Here is a 23,661-nt window from a genome sequence, read left to right as displayed (position 1 = left end):
ATCAAAGAGCGGGTGGGTAAGAAGAAAAAATAACAGTGGATGCAAAGGGTGGTTTGCCACAGTGTGTGCTGTTTGTATGTACATGTCAGTGTCTGAGGGGGCTGGTAGAGGAAGAGCAGCCTTCCTGTCCTTGGAACCGGGATATCCGCTACTGTGACCAATGCTCTCTGTTGTGATGTCCCTGTGACTGGACGTTTGGGAATCTCATGTCCTCTAACCCAGGAGACAGAAATAAATTACACACTGCATGTGGCGCCCCAAAGACCATTAGCATTTTCCTTTTTAAAAATAGTTTAGTTTATCTCGGTTGTTATTTTAATTGCCAGTCTCTGTGATTGACAGTATATATAAAACCCACTGTGTGTCCCTCTTTGGGCACCTCCCTCAGAAATGTCAATATATCCTTCAGATGACTTCACGGTACTTTTGCATTGCTTCTTAAGTAAATGGAACAGCTGCAGCCTGTAGCTTTGACAAGATGGTATCAGCAAACTATTGGAGGGAAAAATAAATGAGTAATGCTCTCTCTTCCCTCAACATCAACAACTGCGAAGGAAGCAAACTGGTTCAGTGGAGCCATCAGCTGCAGACCGACAGAAGTGCAGCTGGCACAGTGAAATGTCTGGTCAGGTTAGTCTTACTCACACATGCAATCACAGCTTCTGTTAAACAGATTTATATCGACAAAAGGGATACAAAAAAAAAAAAATTAAAACAATTTTTTTTTAAAAAAGAAACCCTGCAAACGCTCATCCTGATATACAGTATAACTGTTAAAAGATCAAAACACCATTAAAATTGAGATGACAGATCTTTAAGTCTGGTGGAAACCAATCACCTCACAGAGCCTCACCATCTCCTCCTCCGACACTTCCACGCAGGAGAACAAAACATAACTACAACAACAGCCATACAGAAGCACTGCGAGGTTGAGCCGAGCATCCCTTTGAGCTAAACGCGAATGGCAGCACTCTTTAGTGGTGATCATGGTTAATATAGCTGCTTAGCCTCACCATTTTGTGCATGAGTTAGAGAACTGGATAACTCATGCACAATGACAAAGCTAACATGGTGATGCTAAGCAGGTATATTAACCACATAAGCTTGTCAGCGTGCTAATATCTGCTAATTGGTACAGTTGAGGCTGATGGAAATCTCATTACGTTTGTATTCGGTTAAATTAAAGTATCAGACACATTTAAATTATAATTTTAGATTATTCTTAAGAGTTGGAAAAAAATTTATGTTGGCAAGTGGATGTTGAGAAATTTAACAAAATAGATTAAAAGTATGATGCTGGAGAAAAAGTAAAGTGGGTCATTAACATTCAATTTCAGCCTCCCGGCCCAGAAGATATCTAAGCAAAATGCCATGGCAATTCAGACCCTAGTCGTTGGCAACCTGCCGGTGGCTCTGCAGGAAAAGTCCAAAGTATTCATTTTCTGGGGAAAATAAATTCAGTACAAAATTTCATAGCAATCTCACAGTTGGATATATTTCAGTCTAGACCAAAATGGTGGACAGAACAACTGTCATCACCATCCTGATGCGGCAAGCATGGCAAAAAAAAAGAAAACAAAAGAAATCTGCATTTGTCTGTCTCTGCTAGGTGCAATTTTTGCATCAAGACAGTTTATTGAAACTATCAAAACTAAAGATTCAGGTAGAAGCCAGTTTCATTGGGTTGGGCATGAATTGTGCTCTTTTAAAAGACAACAGAAATAAATAAATATGTGAAATATATTTGTAAAAATACAGGTTTTGAAATGAAAGTGTGACAGAAAGAAATGGAACTCACACTCCCTCTCCATTTCTGCTTCTTCAAGAACTGATATCAGATCAAACATATCCAGCATATCATTTTTGTACATGTAAGGAGAGCCTGACTGAATACCTACTCTGAGACAGGACTGAAGCCACAACAGCAGGTGGCGCCTGGTGACACGACAGAAAGTAAATCAAAGGCAAAAAGTCATAGTTGAATAATTTATCAAAACATTTTATTTTCTTTAACAACAATACAATATGTCACAGAAAAATCACAGAGGGTTTTAAGACAGGTCTGGCTCAGGTTTTTCTTCTATGTGAGTTCTTTTGGAAACAATAAGTGCAGCATAAATCAAACAAGTCAAAGAGGGGAAAAATAAGAGCATCATTACATCCTCCAAATAATACTATTAATGAGGACAAGACACAGTAAACCTCGACGCCATTAAAAGTCACATCCCTAAAAGTCTCTGCAAAAAGTGTCAAGAATTACAACTACTGCTAATGCTCATCATAAAACCACTAATGCCTCACGAAGGTTATGAATTTCATACAATGAAAAAAAAAAAGGTTTAAAAAGATCTTGTATTTATCTGTTCGATACAGTACAAAGACATCATTCCATTTCTGTTTCCAGTAAACTGTGTTGAAATGGTTTGTAAGCACCAAATGGTTGGTTTGAGTTTTGTCACTGACTTACTGTATGTTCATACATCGTTATATGCTGTTTAATGAGGGGGCATTGAGGCAAGGGGGGGTCTAGCACCACGGAAATGAAACCGCCCCCTTGATTGCACTTCCCCTATCCACACATTATGACTGTACTACATCTTTAAAATACCTTGTAGCCCCTTAACAAGTGAAGTATCCTTTGATATGCAATAAATATATAAGAAAACAACCATGTACAGTATAAATAATGTCACAATTTACAATTTTCCATTTTTCTCTGTAATCCAAAAACAAAAACTGACAACAAAAAGAGGTATAAAAGTGGGAAGAAATTCCCTTTGCAGTAATTTAAACTCGAGTGAAACAGGAATTTTTTTTTCAGGATGTATTGTAATATAGCTACAACAAAAACAAATGACTTGAGGTGGACAAAATTGACCATTTACAAAGTCGATTTTTTGATTGAGAACAAAACTACATAAGTCTTCCAGGAAACCTGAAAACAGATACATTATGTACATGAAATGGTGTGCACAGACTGATGAGGGCAGAGGTATGAGCTGGACGGTGATTTAAATAGATCGGTTAATACAGTAGTGATGCTGCACCTCCATTCAAATTTAAAAACAGGTCGATACTGTAAATACGGTCCAGTGCAGTGAGTGATGAAGACATTCTGTGTAGGAAGAGCCAGGTATCACACCTATGTGTGTAATACAGGCATCAGTCCACTAGAGCGTCATGTTTTCCCTCAACTAGGCGTGAAAAGTACACGCATGTATGACCACGGTGGGTGAAGGAGGTCATGTGATGAAGCAGGGTTGAGGTAAGGGGTGTAACGAACACAGGGCTTTCATTCAGGAGACCAGTGTTTCGTTGAGTCTGTGAGAAAGCAAAAGCCTTTAAATAATATAAGCAAGCTACCAACATAATGTACCGTATTTAACTTGTGTAACGTTCTTTAAGTAATTTACTTGTATAAAAATGTACTTGTTTCAACCCAACCACGATCTTTTCCTAAACCTAGCCTTGTGGCTTTTGGTGCCTAAACCTGAGGCACCTTACTTTTCACATCTAGACGAGGCATCCTCTAGTGGACGGGTGTGTATTACACGCTTTGGTGTGAAATCGGGTTGGTTGGACTCAAAAATGTTGAATGTACTTTAAAGTAGAGCTAGACCAATACATTTACAAAATTTGCTTATATACATAATTTAGTGTTAGAAGAAACTGCATTACAGCGTTACCAAACAACTACTGAGGTCATTTAGAAAGTGTCACCATTACATAGTTTGAGAGCACTGACAAGTTAAGTGTTAAAATGAACTGCTTAATATGTATCTTTGTCATAATTCCTTAAAAAATAGAAGAGGTCTGTGCCAAAAAAATTATGTTATTATATATATATATATAAAAATTCCTACTGGTTGATATGTAATTTTTAAGATGTCTCAAACTCTCAAAAAACAGTGTCAGCATCGGTCTGGGTCTACTTTCAAGTTGTGCACATTTTGTCGTCCTTGTATTTGCCTATTTAAAAAAATTAAAAAATTGTAAATGCAAAATACAACATAATGACAGAAAAATCGACATCAAAGACAACTAAATTTGATGGACTGTTAGAAATGGACCTTTCTTGTGATATTTCAGTTCATGTGCTCTTCAACATGATAAACCAGAAACAGAACATGAATCCCCGTGGCAGTGCATGGAGCTGGACCCCATGTTTTGGGCGATATAGGAACAGTGAATTGCCCTGCCGTCTGCCCCTCTGTTTGGCCTTACAGTTGTTGTTGGGGGAGGGAGGGACACGGGAGGCGGGGGTGGGGGGTTTGCATTAGAAGATTATGATTGTGTGTCTCTTTGGACGTCTTACTTCACGGGCACTTCATTGACACCCCCCTCTCTCTGCTCCCCGTCTATGCACACCACTGCGTATCACATAAATTCATTCACAATTTACAATTCCTTATTTTCTCTGCTGTGCAGAAACAGTGAAACATTGCAACAAAAGAGGTATAAAACTGGGACTGTTTTCCCACTTCAAAGAATATAAACGAACAGTGTGTGTCTGTTTTCTCGGTGGATTGTAAAAACCGCACCAACCACCGTTTAGCTGGAGTCATGAAAAAACGAAAACAAAAAATTCCCCTCTACACACGTGATTTCCAACTAAGAATGAAACCATATTAGTCCTCCAGTAAACCCGTATTTTAGGGAAACTGATAAAAGTTTTTGATCCGTTTTTTTTTTTTTTTTTTTTTTTTAACACATAAAACCTCATTTGTGTGTGTTTAATGCTCTAATTACCTCTCCTCTAAATACAGTTCACAAGGCCAATGTGGTGTACTTCTAGGCTGGTTCATCTTCTTTTTTAAGTATCTAACGAGAATAAATAAGATTGGAATAGCACCTCCAAGAGTTTACAGACAGGAATTACAAATGTCAGAGTTTACCTGAATACCAAACTAAAAAAAACAAAAACAGGAACCAATACGATGCCAAATGTGACAATCAGCTACTTCTCCTGTGAAGCGATTCCCCTGCTGGTACAATAGAATCACAGCAAATTCATGGACATATAGAATAACTAGATTGGTGTAAAAAAGTTTGACTGAATTTGCATAAAAGTACCTGAATCAACACACACAACTGGCTACTTGACGCTTTTGAATCACAGCAGTGTCCGTTGAACATATATAACCTGATTTTCAGTGCTAGCAGTGCTCACATTGTTTTTTTTTGTTTTTGTTTTGTACTCGTCTGAAATGCTTTTCATGAGAAGTACCAGTCTAGTCATTCTATTTAAAAAAACTCACGTCCAATCAGCAGCTGGTATGGGGAAGACAGTGAGCTATAGTTGGATTGGCTGAGTTATCCATACCTTATTGTGTGATGTAAACAATACTGAGTAAACGTGATTGGCTGATTGAGAAACGTGTTTTGCAGGAACGGATTGCCTTGGAGACAACGTTTGTGCTGCCGTTAAGAGTTTTGGTTATGGCTGAAAGACACCGTGGAGGAGTCGTCACTTTGAAATGGGTGATGGAGTCTGAAAGAGGGAAGAAAGAGGAAGACACAGAGGTCAGCTGACCACTTAGAAGAGCTGCGACCAACTATTTAAAACATATATTACAACTTAGCACAATCAACCATCAGATGAATCTGTTCCATTGTGGAGAGTGGTCGCTTTAAACTTCTGTTTTCCTGTGAATCGCACCGGTGTTTGTGTTACAATGTAGAAGGTCTGTGAATCACTTAAAAATTTTGTTTTTTCTAATTCTTTCTCCAGATGTTACAATGTGCAGGTTTATAATAGGTTAGATTATGTACAGTATCGATACATTTGACAGATGACAAGCAATGAGGAGAGAGAAAGATAGGGAAATGATATGGAGTAAAAGTGCCCAACTGGACTCATGCAGTAGAAACCGCAATTCATGGTTGGCTGGTTTTAAAAATCTTTCAAAACAGTGGTGCATTGGATATTTTACATTTATTTGCCGCTGTAAAACGAAAGAAAACTGCAGGCAAATAAGGATGAGTATGTAAAGGATTTAGGGGGGGGGGGGGTTTAATGGGCAATATTCAAAATAAATCTTTCATGAGTGTATAATACCTGAAACTAAGAGTGCTTTCACACGTAGCTTGCTTGATCTGGAAAAGTAGATGTGAAAGGTGCCGCAGACCACAGTCCAGATCAAAGGACCAACATTTGATCCAACCAAGAGAGATAGTCTAGGCCCAGATCAAAATGAACCATAGCTCAGTTTGTTTGAAAATACTTTTTAGATGGTCCAGACTTTCAGGTGTAAAAACGCCCTCAGAATGATTATGTTTTCCTCACCTTATAATGACCCCTTCATATCTACATGGGAAGAGAGTCATCCCGTACATAATGCACCATGTTTTATGTCCATGTTTCTGCAGTAGCCCAGAGTAGACAAACCAAACACTGCCTCTGGGGAGGCCTTTTGTGTTTTAACACAACCAGGGTGAGTCGAGGGGCTGTTCAGTTGGTTGCAATCTGTAACCTCACCACCAGATGCCCCTAAATCCTACACACTGCTCCTTTAAAGGCACCAGGGGGTTAAAATGTAACCGTGCCTGGCTGCAGCACCACAAAGAAATTATAATGGCAACTCAGACAACAAATAAATGCATATTAATAGCAAACAAAACTCATATCACACTGAACCAATGGCTGCCTGGAAGATGTATTTGTACAGATCTTTGCAAAATGTTTAGGAGAAATGTAAATTTGCAGCTCCATATTCATGAATGTGATGCAGCATAGACTGAAAATATGAACTGAACGGAGCAATGTTATAGAGGGGTGCATGATAATATCAACTGAGACTGATGACATGTTCATGGCTTTGAAATGAAATATGAGCATCAGCCTGGAAAGAACATTTCTGATGACACGAGAGGCCGATAAAATGACGCTTTAATGGAGCTTGAAAATGCCGTATGCTGATGTGAGGATGTGGGCGGAGCTTGATGTCATTGTAGTTTTTGTGAAAGAGGGGCAAAATATGTCTGCAGCGTGAAGGTTTTTTTTTAATGTTTCCACAACAGATATCGAAGTTGCTATTTGTTATGACTGTCTTAGGGAAAGAATCATTCAAACCTCATTAAGTAAGATGAATCTTCCAGTTTGAAAAAATTGTCCCATAAAAATAAATATGGCATGTTTTATATGTTTTCTTATTTTGCCCAAAGAAAGTCTATCTTTTGTGAAACATTGTATTTCATGCCAGCATCCACCACAAAATTAAACTGTATTTACACACAGAGTTAGTTAACACAAGGTCTAACCTGTGCTTTAGTGCTGCTTTGTACTTAAACATCAAAAATTACATTAAGAGTTGGCATAATGTGTCAATTCTACTGCAGAAGAGTCTTAAATTTAGGGGAAAAAATGATCAGATATCGGCAAGAATTCCAATGTTGTAAAACACTAAGGTGTAGGTACCTAATATAAAATAAACGGTAGCACGAAGAGGTCTCTCAAACGTACATCTCTACTCTTCTTGTAAAAAGATCAAAAAGTGATACTGACCAGCACGAAGCTGTCGTAGGTTTTCATCAGCTCCTCTACTCGATACTGTTCCAGCACCACTACTCCTGCCAGCGACGGGTTCTTCGCACGGGCACAGTCCTCACAGTGCACCACGTAGGTCTTCTTACTGCTGTTCTCACTGGTCACAAACAGCAGGTCGAACACCTCCACCTGCACAAACACAGATAGGGCACTATGCTTCACATCATCTTTGTAATGCATCTAAACCACAGAAGAAGAGGAGGAGGAGGGACTCACATCACACTCGTTGCAGTAGTAGGCCGGCTCGTCCTTCAGACGGCTCTGGTAACTGATTTTCTTCCCTGCAGCCACCAGCTGGTCTCTCAGAATCTGGATGTGCTTGATGGACTGCATCAGACAGTGTCTGAGGGAGACGGAGGAGCGGAAGATGAAAATAAACGCCCACACAGACACAGATAAACGCAGACAGAAATCTTACTTGATCATTTTGAAGGTATCCTGATCGGTGATCTTGATAGTGCGAGCCACGTTCCATGAAACGTGGATCATGGGAACGATTGACTTCACCTTCTTCACCTCGTTCCACTCGAAGCGCTCCAGGGCGAGTTGATATTGGTACGCTGAAAGAAAGCGGCACAGTGAACAACGTATATTCATCTGAGACACGCAACAATCAAGCTTTAAGCCTTGTATTTTGCTTCATTTTTGGGTATTTGTTGTAACTTACAGTTGAGCGGTCCAACATTCCAGGCAATGTTGTTGCACCAGCCCACGGCCTGGACCCAGTGTACTGTCCCTGCATTGATCCACACCAGGTCTCCTGGCCGCTGAATGAAGCGGTACACGGGGATGTTAGAGCTGTAGAGGTCTTCCAGGACTGGCCACCAGGACCCTGTAAGGTAGTCTACTCCATGCCTGAGGGGAAGCAGTTTGCAACAAAGCAGCTTAGTCTACACAGATAGTTTACAAGGTGATATCAAAAAGCTCCCAAACCGAGCGCCACACATTAAAGTTCACGAAGTAGGAGGAAGCAAGAGCTGTTGTGAAAAAAGTATTCCAATTTACATCACTTGATCAACACGAGCACCTGTGTTACAAAAGATTTTGTGACCACTGGTACGTGGGCATTTGCAATTTTATGATGGACTTGAGCAGATAGTTTCAGAGAATTTCTTGTCTCATACTTGGGAAATCAGCAATAAACCCTTGAAATGCTGCAGAAAACCTACAGCAATGAAACCATGAGCCGGGACAGGTGTTTTGAGTTGTACTATCCAAGGCCGAAGAAGGTGTGTAAGATCAGGAGAACAACCAGCTGGGTTTTCTTTGAATTTTTTTTTTTTTTTTTTTTTGGGGGGGGGGGGGGGGGTGCAAAATGTATTCGCCACCAAGGGTCAGACAGTAAACACAGAGTTCTACTGTGACGTTCTGAGGCGTCTGAGGCAAAACATTCAGCATAAAAGAGCTGAACTGTGGCCTGATGGCAATTGGATTCTCCAACATGACATTGGCAACATCAGCAACATCGAGCCGGTCAGGGTCCATTGAAAACACACGAGTTTCTCATCCACAGCAACACAATCGTTGCTCCCCACCACCCCTGCTCACTGGAGTTGGCTCCCTGTGGCTTCTTTCTTTTCCCCAAAAATATTAGAAAAAAATGTAATGTGCACTGAATGCTCAAGTTCCCAGTCTTTGGGGAAATTGCAAACATACACAAACCAGTGATCATAAAAAAAAGCATGTAACACAGGTCCTGATGTTGGACTTGGAACATTTGCTCATTAAGATTGTTCCTTCTCCCGGCTTCACGTGCTTTACTGTGCTGCGTTCATGTCCAACAGGAAAAGTCTGAACATTTTGATCACACCTCATATTGTCACATCTGTAGTAAAGTTAAACAACCTCTTTACTCACTTCTCACAGAATTTGTTGATAGCTTCCCAGTAGTGTTCGTGCACTGCAAACCACTCGCAGTCACCGGGCCCGATATTGATGTTGACTGAGCAGAAGTTGTTGTTTTCTTGATGACCTGATGAGAAACAAGCAGTTTATTAATTAAAAAAAAAAACCTTCCTTCATATAACACATTAAAACAGACCTTCTTGTAAAATCAGAGGCTTACATACACCTAACTGTGATGTCAGACACACACTGACCTGGCGTGCGGCTGCCTGGCACCTTCATGTAGAGCTGGACCGTGTTCATGCCCAGGATGGTGGTACCGACATGACTGAGCATGTTGTTGCTGGACTCCACTCGCATGAAAGCTGGCAGCTTCAGCAGCTCCTGCAGCTGGGGCTTCCACCTTGTAAAAAACACAAAAACAAAATGGCAGGTAGAAACAACAAGGACCCTCAGGCAGTGGGAGGAATTTAAAAACATCATCTCACCTTTTTGGGTCAGAGAGATCAATGTTGGTCCCGAATTTAATGACCTTTCCGACTGTTTTCTGCTCTGAGCTGCAGGAGAGAGAGAGAGAAGTGTGAGCTGAGTATTGTGCACACAATGAAACAGCGATTTATTACAAAAGCAGATGAGGATTTTGTGCTAACCTGGGCGAGCTGGTGTCCTGGACAGGCTGGGCTTTGCTGAAGATGGGAGCATGATTGGCTTTACTGGTTGTTGAAGAGGAACTGCCTTTACTGTTGGTTAACATCAGAGCAGCTTTTGTGTTGGCTGACGAGTCCGAGGTCTGCTCTCCTTCCTCCTCATTCTCACTCTCTTTCTCCTCCTATAACACATCTACATTTGATTAGCTGACAGCAAATAAATGGAGGTTTCATCACACCGTTCATCATCAACAAGGTCATTCCTGGACAGGGACACCTGGGTCATTGTTTACATATGTGAATTTAATCAGTCCAGGCAGCTCAATGGCTGATGATGAATAGAAACATACAGCACATACACTCTGAACAGTGACTTTAGTAAATAACATTTGTTTACTTTGCTATAATGTGAAATATATGTACTGGTTTAAGTTTATAAAACAATTCTGAAACATTACTGTCTACTAGTACAACACTTTCATGCTGTTTGTTACCGTGTGAAACCTACTGAAAACTCACAAGGCATTGATACTCACCAACGATTATAGAAAGACAGACAGAACTCAAATTTATTGACAAGTATTTTGCATGCAGACTTGATTATTTTGTTAATAATCTCAGTTAATCAACAGTTAATGTTGGTGCTCTGGTGCTTTTTTTAAAACAATTTTTTTTTAAGCACAACAGGCTTTTTGCAACATTTTTATTAGAGCTCGACTGCTACTTTTGGGGCCGATGCCGATATTAGGAAGTAAAAAAATTCTGATATATATATATCCACCAAAATGTGCTTATCAAACGTGTGTGAGATACAGAGATGTGTAATACGGCAGAATATTCTCAAGTTTAATGATTCATGTTGTTGTCCAAAATGACACCAGAGCATCGAAACGGTCAACTTCAGTGGGAAACACATACATACATTAAAAAAATAAAATAAATAAATAAATAAAATAAAAAATAATAATTCACAAAAATGACACTTAAGAGTAAAATAAATTTGGGAAAGTATAACAAAGTGGTGCCAGGAGACAATTAGCTAATATAAAAATTGGGTCCTTAAAGCAGTCCATTTCATGTCATCGGAGCAGTGCTGTAATCCAATGGAAATCAAGAGAAATTAGTTGGGATGTAATTAATTCACTGGGTGCAACACGGGTTGATACTCAACTGTACAAAACTGATGTGCAGAAATATGCCAGTAAAAATCATAAACTTTATAAAACCTCAATCACTTGTATCCAGAACAAATTTGTTTGTAGGAATGGTTCTTGAATCAGATCCGGAGTGTGCAAAGCAAACATTTCTGCTTTTTTTTTTTCATCTAGATCAGAGTTGGAATACAAGCTGGCGTTGGTCAACTCAATTAATAATTGCTTTAATTAAATATAAAACTGTGTGTGTGTGTGTGTGTGTGTGTGTGTGTGTGTGTGTGTGTGTGTGTGTGTGTGTGTGTGTGTGTGTGTGTGTGTGTGTGTGTGTGTGTGTGTGTGTGTGTGTGTGCGTGTGCGGCATGAGAGAAAATGTCTACCTGCAGGCTCTCCTGGAAGCTGGACGCCTGGTACTGGGCGTATTTGGCAATGGTGGTGTGTGAGCGGCTGCTTTCGCAGGGCCACGTCTGTGCCGAGCCACTTGTATCCCAGTTCTCATCAGCAGGCTGCTGAACCTGAGTCCTCACTTCCACTGCATGGTCCGAATTGGCCTCCACCAGCGATTTGGTGGAGAACAGACCAAGATCTCACATAAAGGAAAAGAGAGCAGAGAACCGAGGTTATTATCAAATAAATACATATCTCCAAAGTCTCTCAAACACTTTTCAGTTATTCTTTTAATTTCAGATTCATAGAGAAATTGGGATTTTAAAAAGGTTGTTGTCCCACTTATATTGCATTAATTCCTTTATCCTGACTGAAGTTTAAAATACTTTACAGTGAAGATAAAGGGAAAATGTGTAAAACAAGATATAAGATGAGTTTATCTGATGTTTGTAAAATACCCAAAACTGAAATATTTAAATGGATTCACCCATTTGACCTGCCATCACGTCATGGTTGAGCCTATACGGTCTGCATTCAGATTTCGAGGGATGAAGACACAAGTGTTATGTGACTGTGAAAATGTGGCACTCTATGCTGACTTGTTGGAAACATGGTCATACAGAGTTTTCAGGAGACATCCCTTCTTAGAACCAGCAGGTTTTGCATGAATGGGAAATCTTCACCCAAACCTACTGATTGTGACAGACGATCTTCATATTTTTTCATGATAGTCGTCACTCAAATGTCTAAAAATTAGTTGTATGATATGGTAATGTATATCTGAATTCATTTCCTTTCTCTTTCCCTGCTCCTTTCATGATGGTTTTCACGAAACAATAAACTGAAGGCCCTAATTAACGGTAATATTCGACTAATCTCCAAAAAGTCATTTAGAGTGAGTGGAAAGTGAAAAATTCTGTTAAAGCAAATGAGCTGAGATGAGTGTGGTGTATAAACTCACTAAGGCGGAGGGAGCCAGCGAGGCCTCTGATGACTGTAACAGCATTTTTGGGATCGGTGCAGAACTGAAGCAGAACTGGAGAGAAGGCGTCCCTCTTGCTCTCCAACTGCAGAAAAGACACAGAACAACTCTGAACATCTGAACGCAGCAAATAAATATCTGTCTTTAAAACAGATGGAAAATACTGACAGCAGTTTTGAAATGTGTACATGTCTTGAAACACAAGGTGCAATAAGACAGCTCTGTGCTGCTATTGAGAGCAAGGAATAATTATACTTTGCATACAGTGATGCTTTGAGCTAGATGCTAACTTTGGGAGGCTTTAGGGTCATGATGACAATGCTGATGCTGTACTGTATGTTTTATAATTTTGACCATTTTCACCATCTGACCTCAGCATGTTTGCCAAATTTAAATTCTGGTACTTTGGGATCATCAACGTTATTACAGTTTGTCCACAGTTTGGCATGAATGTCTGAACCAAATTTCATATCAATCCAAGCAGTTTTTTCACGTTTCCAAGACATTTCACCGTGAATCAAAAGGTCACAAACGTCAGTAGAGAACCATACCAACGATGTACATCAATCTATCTAATAGTTTATGGACCAAAGAGGCGGACCATGTGACCTACAGGCCTACAATGTCATCACTGGAACTATACTGCTGGCACGGCTAAAAACAACTTTTTAGGATTCAACATTTGTGGATATTGCAAGTTGCAATCAAAAAGTTGAGAGACTTGACCAATATTAGCACCTGTGTTTCACTCGTTTTGTCACCACTGGTACGTGTGCGTTTGCAATTTCTCCACGGACTTGAAACTTGAGCAGAGAGTACACATTTAATTGTGTGTCAAACTTGGGAAATCGGCGCTAGAGACCCTTGAAATGCGTTGGAAATCTACAGCAATGAAGCAACGACCAAGTGAAGCATGTTTCAAGAACGGCAGAATGTGGCAATCCAAGAGCGCTGGAGGTGTTCAGGAGCAACTAGGTGGGGTTTCTTTGATATTTTCAGGGTTGCGCACTGTGAATTCATCCCTTACGGTCGGACAGTCAGCACTGCTAGTTCTGAGGTGTCTCAGTAAAAACGTTAAGTATTAACGATCTGAACTGTGGCACGATGATGGCTTAGAAATGTTTCTCGATATCCTACTCACTAGATTTAGCTCCTTGACACTTCTTCCTGTTCTCAAAACATTTGACACAAGATTTGATGTGCGTTTCAGCTCCATGGTAAAATTGCAAATTCACGTACCGACTTATGACGCAGAGGTCACAAAAACTCATGGAACAAATGCTGATGTTGATCAAGCAACGTATACTTGGAATATTTTCTCACAAATGCTCTTGCTTCCCCCAGATCCATCCGCATCGCTGTGCTGTGCTCTTCATTTATGTGCAACAGGAACTGTCGCAAAACTTTTTGATCGCACCTTGTACATGTTAATTTAAGTCATTTTGGATTCAGCTAATGAGTGTACACTCACATAGATGCTTGGTGTGGGAGGGTTCAGCTTTTCCCGAGGAATGGGGGTATCGATGTTAATGTTGGGTTTAACAGAAAAGGCAGGAAGCAGGTAGGACTCCTTGAATTTCCCCTTCACCCTCATTCCCCTTGGATGAAAGTAACACAGCAATAAATGTTAGCTCTCATTAAGAGGAATGAAATTTGACCGACTGGTAGTATCTTTGTCAGAGTACTCACTTGCACGCTCTGATCACTTCCGTGGCTGTGTTTTTGATGCTGAGCTTGGAAAGTGGGATTCTTTGCTCCTCCATCTCTGATATGTTGAACGTTTGCCTCCCAGCGCTCTCCACTTTAATCAGAAGTATCTTCAGCTCCTTAGACAAGCCCATGGACAATGCTTTCAGTTTCAGGGGGTCCACTGGTTTACTTACTGGTGTGGGAGCACCTAATTTGGATGTGTTTTTTGTTGAGGCTGAGTTTGAGGTGTCGGAGTTGGTATTTCCAGCCACTGATGTTGTTTTCTTTTCAACCTCTACCTTCTTCTCTGTTGCCGTCTTTACATCAGCGTTCTCGGTGTCCACCTGCTCTCTCTGGATGTCTTTGCCATGTGGGGTTTGATTTTCCTGAGGAATCTGGCCCTTCCTACTATCTTTGAGAGGTTTGGATGAGTTCCTGGAGATGACCGGCACTGACGCTGAAGCATCCCTCTCTTTCAAATCCTTTAGTTCATTTGCTTTATTTTTAGAACAGATGACCTTGCTTTCCTGTGCCTTTATCTTAATCTTGATCTCTCCCTCGCTTCTCCCATCCTTGGCCTTCTGTTTTTTCTTTCTGTCTGTATCTGTGTGTTCTGTCTCTTCGCTGTTTCCTCTCTCTTCCTTGGTAGTGACCTTAATGAGGCTGGTGAAAGGCGCTGGATGTGTTGTGGTCAGTCTCAGCTCTGCACTCAGAGATTCATCCAGTAGAGCTGACTCTGGTCTCTCCGGGAGGATGTCTGTATCTTTGCCCTCTTGTTTCTCTTTTCCATCACTCTCAAGTTCCTCCTCATTTTCCTGTACCAGGCCGTCCGTGAAGGGCTCACTCAGATCTGCCGGAAGTTTTAAAAGTGTGTCTGAGGTAGAGTGAGTTGGTGATTGATTACCGGGTTCGGAGGATGCTGTTGGGTCTGATTTGGGGGAGAAATCCGGACTCTCGTGACAGTCTATCTCTGGCCCCAGTGCGAGAGAAGACGAGTACTTCACCCCTCTAGCAGCACTAGCAGGAGGCCCGCCGAACGGACCGCCTCGACACGTGACCCTCTGGCCTCCGAGGAAGGTGGCCAGGCTCTTGAAGACATCGTCCAAACCCGCTGTGTGGTGGTGGAGCTCTTGAAGAAGAGAGCCAGACTTTTCCTTGCCGCTGTCCACCTCCTCTTCATTTTCCTTCAAATCGGTTTTACAAGGTAGATCCCGGCGTTCAGAGATGCCATCGTGGGAACAATCATCCAGTGTACCCTCACAAGACTCCTTTTTCACATCATCATTGGTGTCACTGTCTGCAGGAGGAGGTGAAAAGCACTGGGTCGGACTGGGTTGGAGGACGGGTCTACTTATCACTCCCTTTTCTAGCTCCTCTTCGTCTTCTCCTAAAACTGATACTGGAGAACCCTGCCAGCTGAGTACAGGAGGGGTGTTGGCGAGGTTGTCGCCCGTTTCCCTCAAATTTCCCAGCACAGCAACGGGCTGAAGGTCTGGAGCACTGAGGCTCCCTCCCTGCCCACCTTCTTTTCCATGGATGGGGTGCTCTACACTAACAGGACATGCCATACTGAGAGGTGCTAAGGCTTTAAATAGGAGGGAACGGAGTCCGTCATCGGGTTTTGTTTTTGGTTCATCTTCTGCTTGGGACAAGACGATCGTGGGCTTCTTGCTGGTCTGGTTGGGGCAGGTCTTCTTGACAAGAGGTTGTTCCCTGACAGACAGTTTTGAGTAGCTGCTGCTCTTTTTGGGTATTTTGTATTTTTCAGATTTAGACAACGGATTTTGTGAAGCGCAGCTGGGAGGAAGAGTGTATGTGAACGGGCTATGTGATGTCTCTGCTTGTTTATTCCTCTCCCTGTGCTTGTGTTTGGCGGGTGACTGGCCTTGATGCAGTGGAGTCAAACCTGAAGGCTCCGCTTTACTCATTTTGGCCTCTCCTGGACATCTGGAAGTGAACATGTCCTTTTCTGTGACTTTAGTTTTCAAGCCTAATTTCCGTTCCTTCTTTGCTGCTTTATCTCTTTTCTTTTTCTTCTCGCCCAACTTTTTTTCCTCGTTTTTCTTCCTCCTCTTTCTTTCCTCACCTTTTCTCATCTTCTGAACTTCACCCTTTCTCTCCTTTTTCACCGGCTTATCTTTCTGTTTGTACTCAGCCTTTTTGTGTTTTTCTAACTCTTTCTCAAGCTTGTTTGCTCTCGACCTGCTGTGAGGAGACTGTTGTGAGCATATGAGCTGTGAGGTCTTTCTGTATTTGGGGTCTGAGAACCTGGATTTCATACCAGCATGACATGTAAGAGATGTAGTAGATGTCTGGCCGGGTCTCAAGGTGTGACTGGGGCTTTCTTGGAGTTTCTGCTGTCCACTGAGGCCAGGACAACAGTGTTGGATGACTGACGGATCTTTTCTGCCACTGGCCACCGTGTATGAAGAGGGACTGGAAGGAGCACGTGGACTGCTGGAAGGAGAACCCCCATCTTTAGGACTGCAGAGGAGGGATGAATAGGGAGAAGAGTCGACACCAGAAGACTTGGAGAGGGCTCGGTCTCTTGAATATCCGCTTAGATGAGTGCGCGGAGTTTCCTGCAGATTTACAGTAATATCTGTTTGGACTTTTGTTCAGGGATCGAACAATCAATTAGATAGACAGACAGGTAGACAGACAGACAGACAGACAGATATAGATGGATAGATAGATAGATGGATAGATGGATAGATAGATAGATAGATAGATAGATAGATAGATAGATAGATAGATAGATAGATAGATAGATAGATAGATAGATAGATAGATAGATAGATAGATAGATAGATAGATAGATAGATAGATAGATAGATAGATAGACACTTTATTAATCCCACAAGGGCATTTTTTTTTACTACAGCAGCATTATAGATACAGGTAAAGCAATACAAATAAGAGTAACAAATATTAAATCTGAAAATGCGCAATATATATACAATAAAATAGAATAATATTAAATTAAACTAACTAAACAATAGTGCAAGGATTTAAGCAAGCAAACAAACAACCAACGGTATTATTGTTGGGTGATGGATTTGACCAGAGGTGAGTTATTTTATAGACTGATAGCGGTGGGCAGGAATGATCTCCTGTATCTGTCCTTGTGACAGCGGAGCTGGAGGAGTCTTTTGGAAAAAGTGCTCCGCTGTCTCTGCAGCAGCAGGTCTGCCGGATTATCCAATATGGATAACAGTTTCTTCAGCGTCCTCCTCTCCACCACCTTTTCCAGACTGTCCAGCCAATTATTAAGTCATATACTGTATGTGTACTGTTATATGGACATTAATAGAGATATGAATTCAACAAAGTAAGATGAAACGGAACAAATACTGAGAGTTTTAATGTTTAATTTACTACCTTCACCTGTAACACACTTTACATATCTAATGTGTGACAGCTTGGATGTAGACAGATTTCTGTTTAAATGTTGATCTCTTACTGTGCTTTGTTTGTGGTGATGGCTCCGGGAGTCCTTCTCCTCCAGAGGACGTAGTGGGGCGTTGTGCTGCGGGGCTCGTGGGTGGCCTGTGTGCCACTGATGGTGGTAGTGATGGTTTTGGTGGCTGTAAGGCACACGGTTGTGGTCTGCTGGTGAAGACGAGATTTTCCGCTCGACCTTTTCTTTAGTTCCTCCGTGATGTGGCGGTCTGCTGCAGCAGCTCTGGTTCAGAGGTGCTGTGTTACTGAAACCGTGTCCTCCAGCTCGCACTTTAGAGGTTTCCTGCAAAGTTTCCAAACCAACGATGAAAGTCAGCGGTGACGTTTTTTAAGTTTTAAATTTAAGTAATACATCAGAGATTATGCAAGTTTACCTGTTGTTGTGTTTTTGAGGTCCTGTGGTCAGAGTGGTGGCAAGGACCTGCCCTGTCGTGAAGAGGCTTCCAGTCTTCTTGGTTGCAGCGGTGGTGGCGAGGTGGTGATGGAGCGTGGGCGAGTAAAGGTAAATGTCTTGATCCAGGATGAGATGACTAAACACAGAAGCACAAATATCCTGTCTAACTGGAGGACATTTTGCCAGTGGGTGGTGCTGTTGCACAGAAAGGAAAAGTCCTGTACAGGCTTTTTTACAAATGAAACAAAGTTTGTTGTCCTGAGTCGAACACCTTTACCTGATCAGGACCCGAGTCTCTTCTCCTCTTAGCTGGACACTCATCCCTTGAAGATAAAGGGTACTGTGGGGGTGGACTGTGCTGGTGCAGTTGCTCTCGCCGCTGGTGGGGGGCTGGCCGTTTCCAGGGTCCCTGTCTGTTGTTTACCATTCTGTCTGGGAAGCTCCTGTGGCAGTCTGAGGGGGCCCATCTCTCTGGTGGGGGCTGCAGTTCCCTGTTGTTGCGATGCAGGCGAGGACCTCCGTGCTGACCGAAAGAAAAAAATGGATCCAAAGGTCAAATGATGACATACTTTCAGCTTCGATGACAAAATTAAGTCCTTTGAAAATACTATTGTTCCAGATCGGCGTGTCTCACCACAGAGTTGCTGACACTGTTGTCCCAATTTGGGTAGCGATCTTCGGGTCCCGTTGAATAACCGTTGTTAGTGCCAGCTCGGTTGTGGAACGAGCGTGTGGAGTTGTGATGCCAGTTCTGGGTCTCAAACGGCTGCTCTTTACCATCCCAGATCCGCAGCAGCTGCCGGTGCCCCTTGGAGATGCCCTTGTCCTGGACATGGTTGACTGTTCTGTCCCCCCTGAGAAAAAGAGCAACTAAACTTAGCAACAAGTATCATGTTGCAGACAGGGATTCAACACAATTATGCCTCAGTCTGTCACAAATCGTACTTGATAAACTCAAATCTGTCATAACATCAAGTCTTCGGTTCTTTTACTCAAGTACATGGTGAAGTTGCCTTTAAAAACAAACACTATCTATCAAGTGGTTTTAGCAACAAGTACATTATAGTCCATAACTTTAAAAGATGATTATCACAATAAAACATATTCAGTGCAGTGTGTGATTGATAAATACACTGTTTCACTCACCTATTGTAAAGACGACTTGATATTGAATGATGTGATTGATTGCGTCCTCCTTGGCATCTGTAGTCATCAAACAAAAATAAAATTGATATTGTTTTAAGGTAATGATGACTTTAGTGAAATTATAAAAACTCCTGGAGCTCTGACACTTATTTTAATAGTTAGGAATTGAATTGAAGTCATAATAGAGACTCTGATTAACCATGACAGGTATAAAATTGTCCCCTTTTGAAACAAAATCATCACAATAATATCAATAAAATAATCTTTGACTTCACTGAATTGCTATACTTTGTTAATTAAACACCTCTGCAAGGATCATTTACACAGAACAACAAGTTCATAAGTTTTCCCACGTTTTGCACATTTTAAACACGTGATCACATGTATGACACGTGTTTTATCACATTTTGAAACATATGATAACATGGGAAAGATATGGGGAAAAGTTTTCACTGGGGAATCTACATGGGCTTCACACATCAAACCATGAAAGTGTTCCAAAACCAAATGTTTCACAGGCAAAATCACCTGTGTCCTGTGATCACGAGTTTTTGCACTTGTGAATTTTATGTTTTTTTTTTTTCTTTAAGTGTTGTCACTGTGACCACAACTTAACTTTTTAACCAAACAACGTGATTACTTAGTGTAGCATACTTGATCATTTTCCTTAAAACCATGCCTATTGTAGTCGGTGTCCAAATCATGTCAAATTTGTGCTACAAGAGTTTATTTTTATGATTTAAATTTATCAGTCACAATTGTTTGTATCCACAATCAGATACACATAGCTGCAGTTACAATCATATTCATTAGAGCTCTCCTCAACCGCTGCGACTGAACACTTAGATTGAGGCTTCTGTCTGCAGCTGCAGCTGAAGATGGTTGTAGTTTCATTCATTGCCTGTTAAAAGTGCAGATGGGTTTTCTCTCGCAGCTGCAGCTCAAATAAGAGTTTTTCATGAATATGCTCATCAGAGTTTCAGTTAATCAGTCAGCCAAGTGAAGTGGTGCTTATCTCGGATCAGCCCAGACGACAGAGGCTGAGGTCCCACCTGCTGGAATGACCTGTGCTGAGGAAGTTCGAGCCTCAAGTTGTTCCCGCATCAACTCCCACAGAGTTTAACATCTTTTCAGAAAGGCTGCACGTTTACTGCATCTTAACTGTAAGAGCCAACAATGTCCCCTCTGACTGAAGGTTACTGTAGTCTCACAGAAATGAGAGAAACTACACTACAGTAGAGTATGTAGAGTAAATAACAAGGCGACACCCAGTGTGTCTGAAACCATGAGTGTGCCCCTGGTGAACAGAATACTGTCCTTTTAGTAATAACAGGTTAAAGTGAAGAGACCCGAACAACTTTGAGTGAGCGTTGTGATGGTGCTGCTGACCTTTGTGTGTGGCTCCAGGGGCGATTGTTTACAGGAGCCCACTGTCCTCTGTTAGGTCCTCCAGCTGGATAGGAGTCCCATGTGTTACGGCCAGAGTAGAGCTCTGCTGGGTGATACATGCAGCCTGCAACACAGATGTTGTTTGATGTGTACGGTGAGAAAACACTGAAAAAAATAAAAGAACAAATAAATATATCATCTCATTTGATGAAGCTGAGTAAACTTAAACTTAGCATAGTTCTATACAATAACCATCCCCTCCACTCTGCATTGTACAACCATTTTATTTTGCGATGAGTTAATTCATTTACACTGTTTGATAAAAAAAAAAGGGAGGCTTTACTTTCTTCATCCTTGTATCGTAGATCAGTGGCTCTCGACAGGTGGTTCACGACACATTAAGTGAGTTGCGGGGCCATTTTGTGTCTGTGGTGGATGTACAGTATGTGTGGAAAGAGAAGTTGAGGGGAAACCGTCTAACTTTTATTTTGAAGTGTACAGAATTTCTTATGCAGCTCTTTTAATTTTGAATGACAAACATTTTCAATGGCGCAGCACACGTCCAGTTGCCTCAGCACTAACAACTAACTAAAGTTGTCACATCAGTAGTTAGCTCTCCTTTTAGCATTTGTTAACAGTGTCAGGATTAGGTTTTAGTACCTGTTTTTTCATATTTTAAAGTTCAGTTTTGATTCTTGAAGCTTGATGAGTGTCACAAGTTTCAAATTGTTTTAAAAGCAAATTTGCCTGTAATTCAAAATAAGTCTGCTTGTTTATTTCATTAGGGTTTTTAGCCCTAGCTGCACTTTTGTTGCACTTTATTATTCCATGTTTTAACGGTGCATGAAGGCACTGGGTATTACTGCACTACTTTTCTGTTAAATAAATTTGAGTGGTTCAAAAACTTCAAAGGTTTGGGCTGCGACTTAATGATCAGTAAAATGTGGTTCTTGAGGACAGACCATCTGAGAACCACTGCCTTACTGCGCTGTACATTTTAATGCACACAGCTAATCAAACTCTGGCCCGGGGGCCAGATGCAGCCTGTTTAAAATTTCCAATGGCCTGCAAGAAGATGCCTGTCTGGATACTGTTTCACTGTTTTCACCTTCAACAAACATGAATACGGACCTGCTATAGGCACCTTATGTCAGATTGGAAGTGATTTGATAGTATCATAAACACAAATACACTGTTTTCTATGTTGATCTTGTATTTTGTTCTCTGAAAATGATTCCATAAGAGGGATGCATGTATATTCCATGTATTCATACAAACAGCTATTAAAATTAAGATTTATTAGTAGCTATTAGTTGACGATATATTCTGTGCAGTTTTTGAGCTCACAGTGATCTTCCCATCTGGCCCTCTTCCTATTGAGTGTGAACCCTGCACCAATTCCTTCTGTGATAATATAAAGTTCTGCAGAGGTACACATAGTATGTCAGCATTTAAGTATCCATGCACAAACACAAAGTACAGGGAGAGAAACACGTGCTTTGTGGTTACCAGTCTTGGTCTGTGTTTGGGAGGCCCTCCACTTCACACCTGGGAGCAAAATGCAGCCTGTGGAAAAGAACAAGACACGGCTGAGGGAAATGTTCTGTGTTCGGCTACACAGACGGACAAACATGCACATCTGGCTCACCATGCACATCTGGCTCACGTCTGCAAAAATTAGTTCTGGCTTAACACAAAAGAAGCTTTTTTTTTTTTTTTTTTCTCATCACGTGGCTTGGTGATTGATCGACACCAATCTGTCACTTTGTGTGCTTCTGCTGGATTTAATTCCTCACGCTGTATTTTTCTGCTGCACTGTATCTGTTCAGCGGTCATATCATCAGACAGCCAGAGCTGTATTGTGCACTCAGCCGCTCTCTAATCACTGCTACCCAGCAGCAGCAGCCACCACAGCCAGTGGCCCTCCACTGATAGAAAAAAAAAAAAAAACATGGCAGTAACACCAAGGACCATGGCAACCTTACTTAAAGAACAAAGGAACATGGCTGTTGGTTGTTTTTTTTTTTTTTAATCACCCTTCCCTTTAAGCCACGACTCCATAGTTTTCAGACACAACTGGTGGCTGAAATCAACAGCACACATCCTCATTAGGGGGGGGGGGTCAGGAGATCTTTACTTCCTATAACATTTGCTTCAGGAAATCCATGAGGAAAAGCAAGCTGTGTGGCTGCCCAGTGAGTCCTGCAGAGCCACTAGTGTACCAGGTTAAGTGTTTGTCTGTTGTTCTTTCAGAGTCATATTTCTATCCTTATTTATAAGACTTTTTTTTTTTCTGAAAACACAGCTGTTGTATAAGATCTTTTTGTTAGCACACTTAGAAAATATCTCCTTCTGCCCCTTGACACACTTGTGCTGCAGTGAGCCCACCTTGTATGGAGGAACTTTGCATGCCAGACAGAATTGTTGTATTGTGTGACACCTTGCCCTGTATGCATTCACATCCCACAGCTATTTATAGGCCATGTGAAGAGCTGCCATGCAACACCTTACCACTTCCCTGTTGGCTTCTTGTACTACAAGTTTGTTACACAGGTTTGTTTGTAGTAAGACTGTTGCAGCTGGGGTGTATTAACCTTTCTGGGAGTGCTGAATGAGCTCAGTGAGCAGCCTCATCCAGAGTCCATTTCCACCCAGTTGCTAGAGCAACTGAAGCCAGACAGTTCTTACTGCTGTGGCTTCGGGCTTTTTAGACTCAACTGCATTTGGATATATTTTTAGAGCAGAAAAAAAGGACACAACATGTACATACACTGCTAACATGAGGTAAAATGAGACTGCAAGGCCTTTTTTTCTCTCGACATACAGCACGGTATGCTACATGATGCAGTGCAACAGACACACCATGACAGGTAATGTGCACTTTAATCCTCCCATCGCCTCATGATCCACTGAAATCGTCTGTTTCAGAGATCAGCTCTGGGAGTTTCTCTGCTGAAATTACCTCTTTATCACTGCAGCATTAGGTGCTTTAAAGCTGCCTTTGCTGGTGATCCTGCTTTTAT

At 41.5% G+C, this 23,661-nt stretch overlaps 1 protein-coding gene across 3 annotated transcripts in view; it reads right to left on the bottom strand.

Moving 5' to 3' along the window:
• Window positions 1-1,978: 1,978 nt before the first annotated feature.
• Window positions 1,979-23,661, bottom strand: part of kdm6bb (lysine (K)-specific demethylase 6B, b) — a 25,737-nt gene continuing 4,054 nt past the window's right edge. For 2 of the 3 annotated variants that reach the window (XM_069700634.1, XM_069700632.1), the window contains 20 exons: window positions 22,148-22,204; window positions 20,639-20,803; window positions 19,250-19,306; window positions 18,738-18,957; window positions 18,381-18,626; window positions 18,084-18,239; window positions 17,711-17,992; window positions 14,248-16,829; window positions 14,030-14,156; window positions 12,538-12,643; window positions 11,570-11,775; window positions 10,042-10,220; window positions 9,880-9,948; window positions 9,646-9,794; window positions 9,404-9,518; window positions 8,214-8,401; window positions 7,965-8,106; window positions 7,763-7,889; window positions 7,505-7,675; window positions 1,979-5,491 (listed from right to left, as the gene is read on the bottom strand). In XM_069700634.1, coding sequence (XP_069556735.1) covers window positions 5,468-5,491; window positions 7,505-7,675; window positions 7,763-7,889; window positions 7,965-8,106; window positions 8,214-8,401; window positions 9,404-9,518; window positions 9,646-9,794; window positions 9,880-9,948; window positions 10,042-10,220; window positions 11,570-11,775; window positions 12,538-12,643; window positions 14,030-14,156; window positions 14,248-16,829; window positions 17,711-17,992; window positions 18,084-18,239; window positions 18,381-18,626; window positions 18,738-18,957; window positions 19,250-19,306; window positions 20,639-20,757 — 5,265 coding nt within the window. In that variant the 5' untranslated portion in view covers window positions 20,758-20,803; window positions 22,148-22,204 and the 3' untranslated portion in view covers window positions 1,979-5,467. The remainder of the gene's footprint in view (window positions 5,492-7,504; window positions 7,676-7,762; window positions 7,890-7,964; window positions 8,107-8,213; window positions 8,402-9,403; window positions 9,519-9,645; window positions 9,795-9,879; window positions 9,949-10,041; window positions 10,221-11,569; window positions 11,776-12,537; window positions 12,644-14,029; window positions 14,157-14,247; window positions 16,830-17,710; window positions 17,993-18,083; window positions 18,240-18,380; window positions 18,627-18,737; window positions 18,958-19,249; window positions 19,307-20,638; window positions 20,804-22,147; window positions 22,205-23,661) is intronic. The other variant, XM_069700633.1, reaches the window with a different exon arrangement.

Source organism: Brachyistius frenatus, unplaced genomic scaffold (genome assembly GCF_029030835.1).
Source record: "Brachyistius frenatus isolate BFR_SWC_R1_liver_20210118 unplaced genomic scaffold, ASM2903083v1 Contig_34, whole genome shotgun sequence".
In the NCBI taxonomy this organism is placed as follows: Eukaryota; Metazoa; Chordata; class Actinopteri; family Embiotocidae; genus Brachyistius; species Brachyistius frenatus.
Note: the sequence above shows the minus strand (reverse complement) of the source record. Positions and strands in the feature narration are given on the sequence as shown.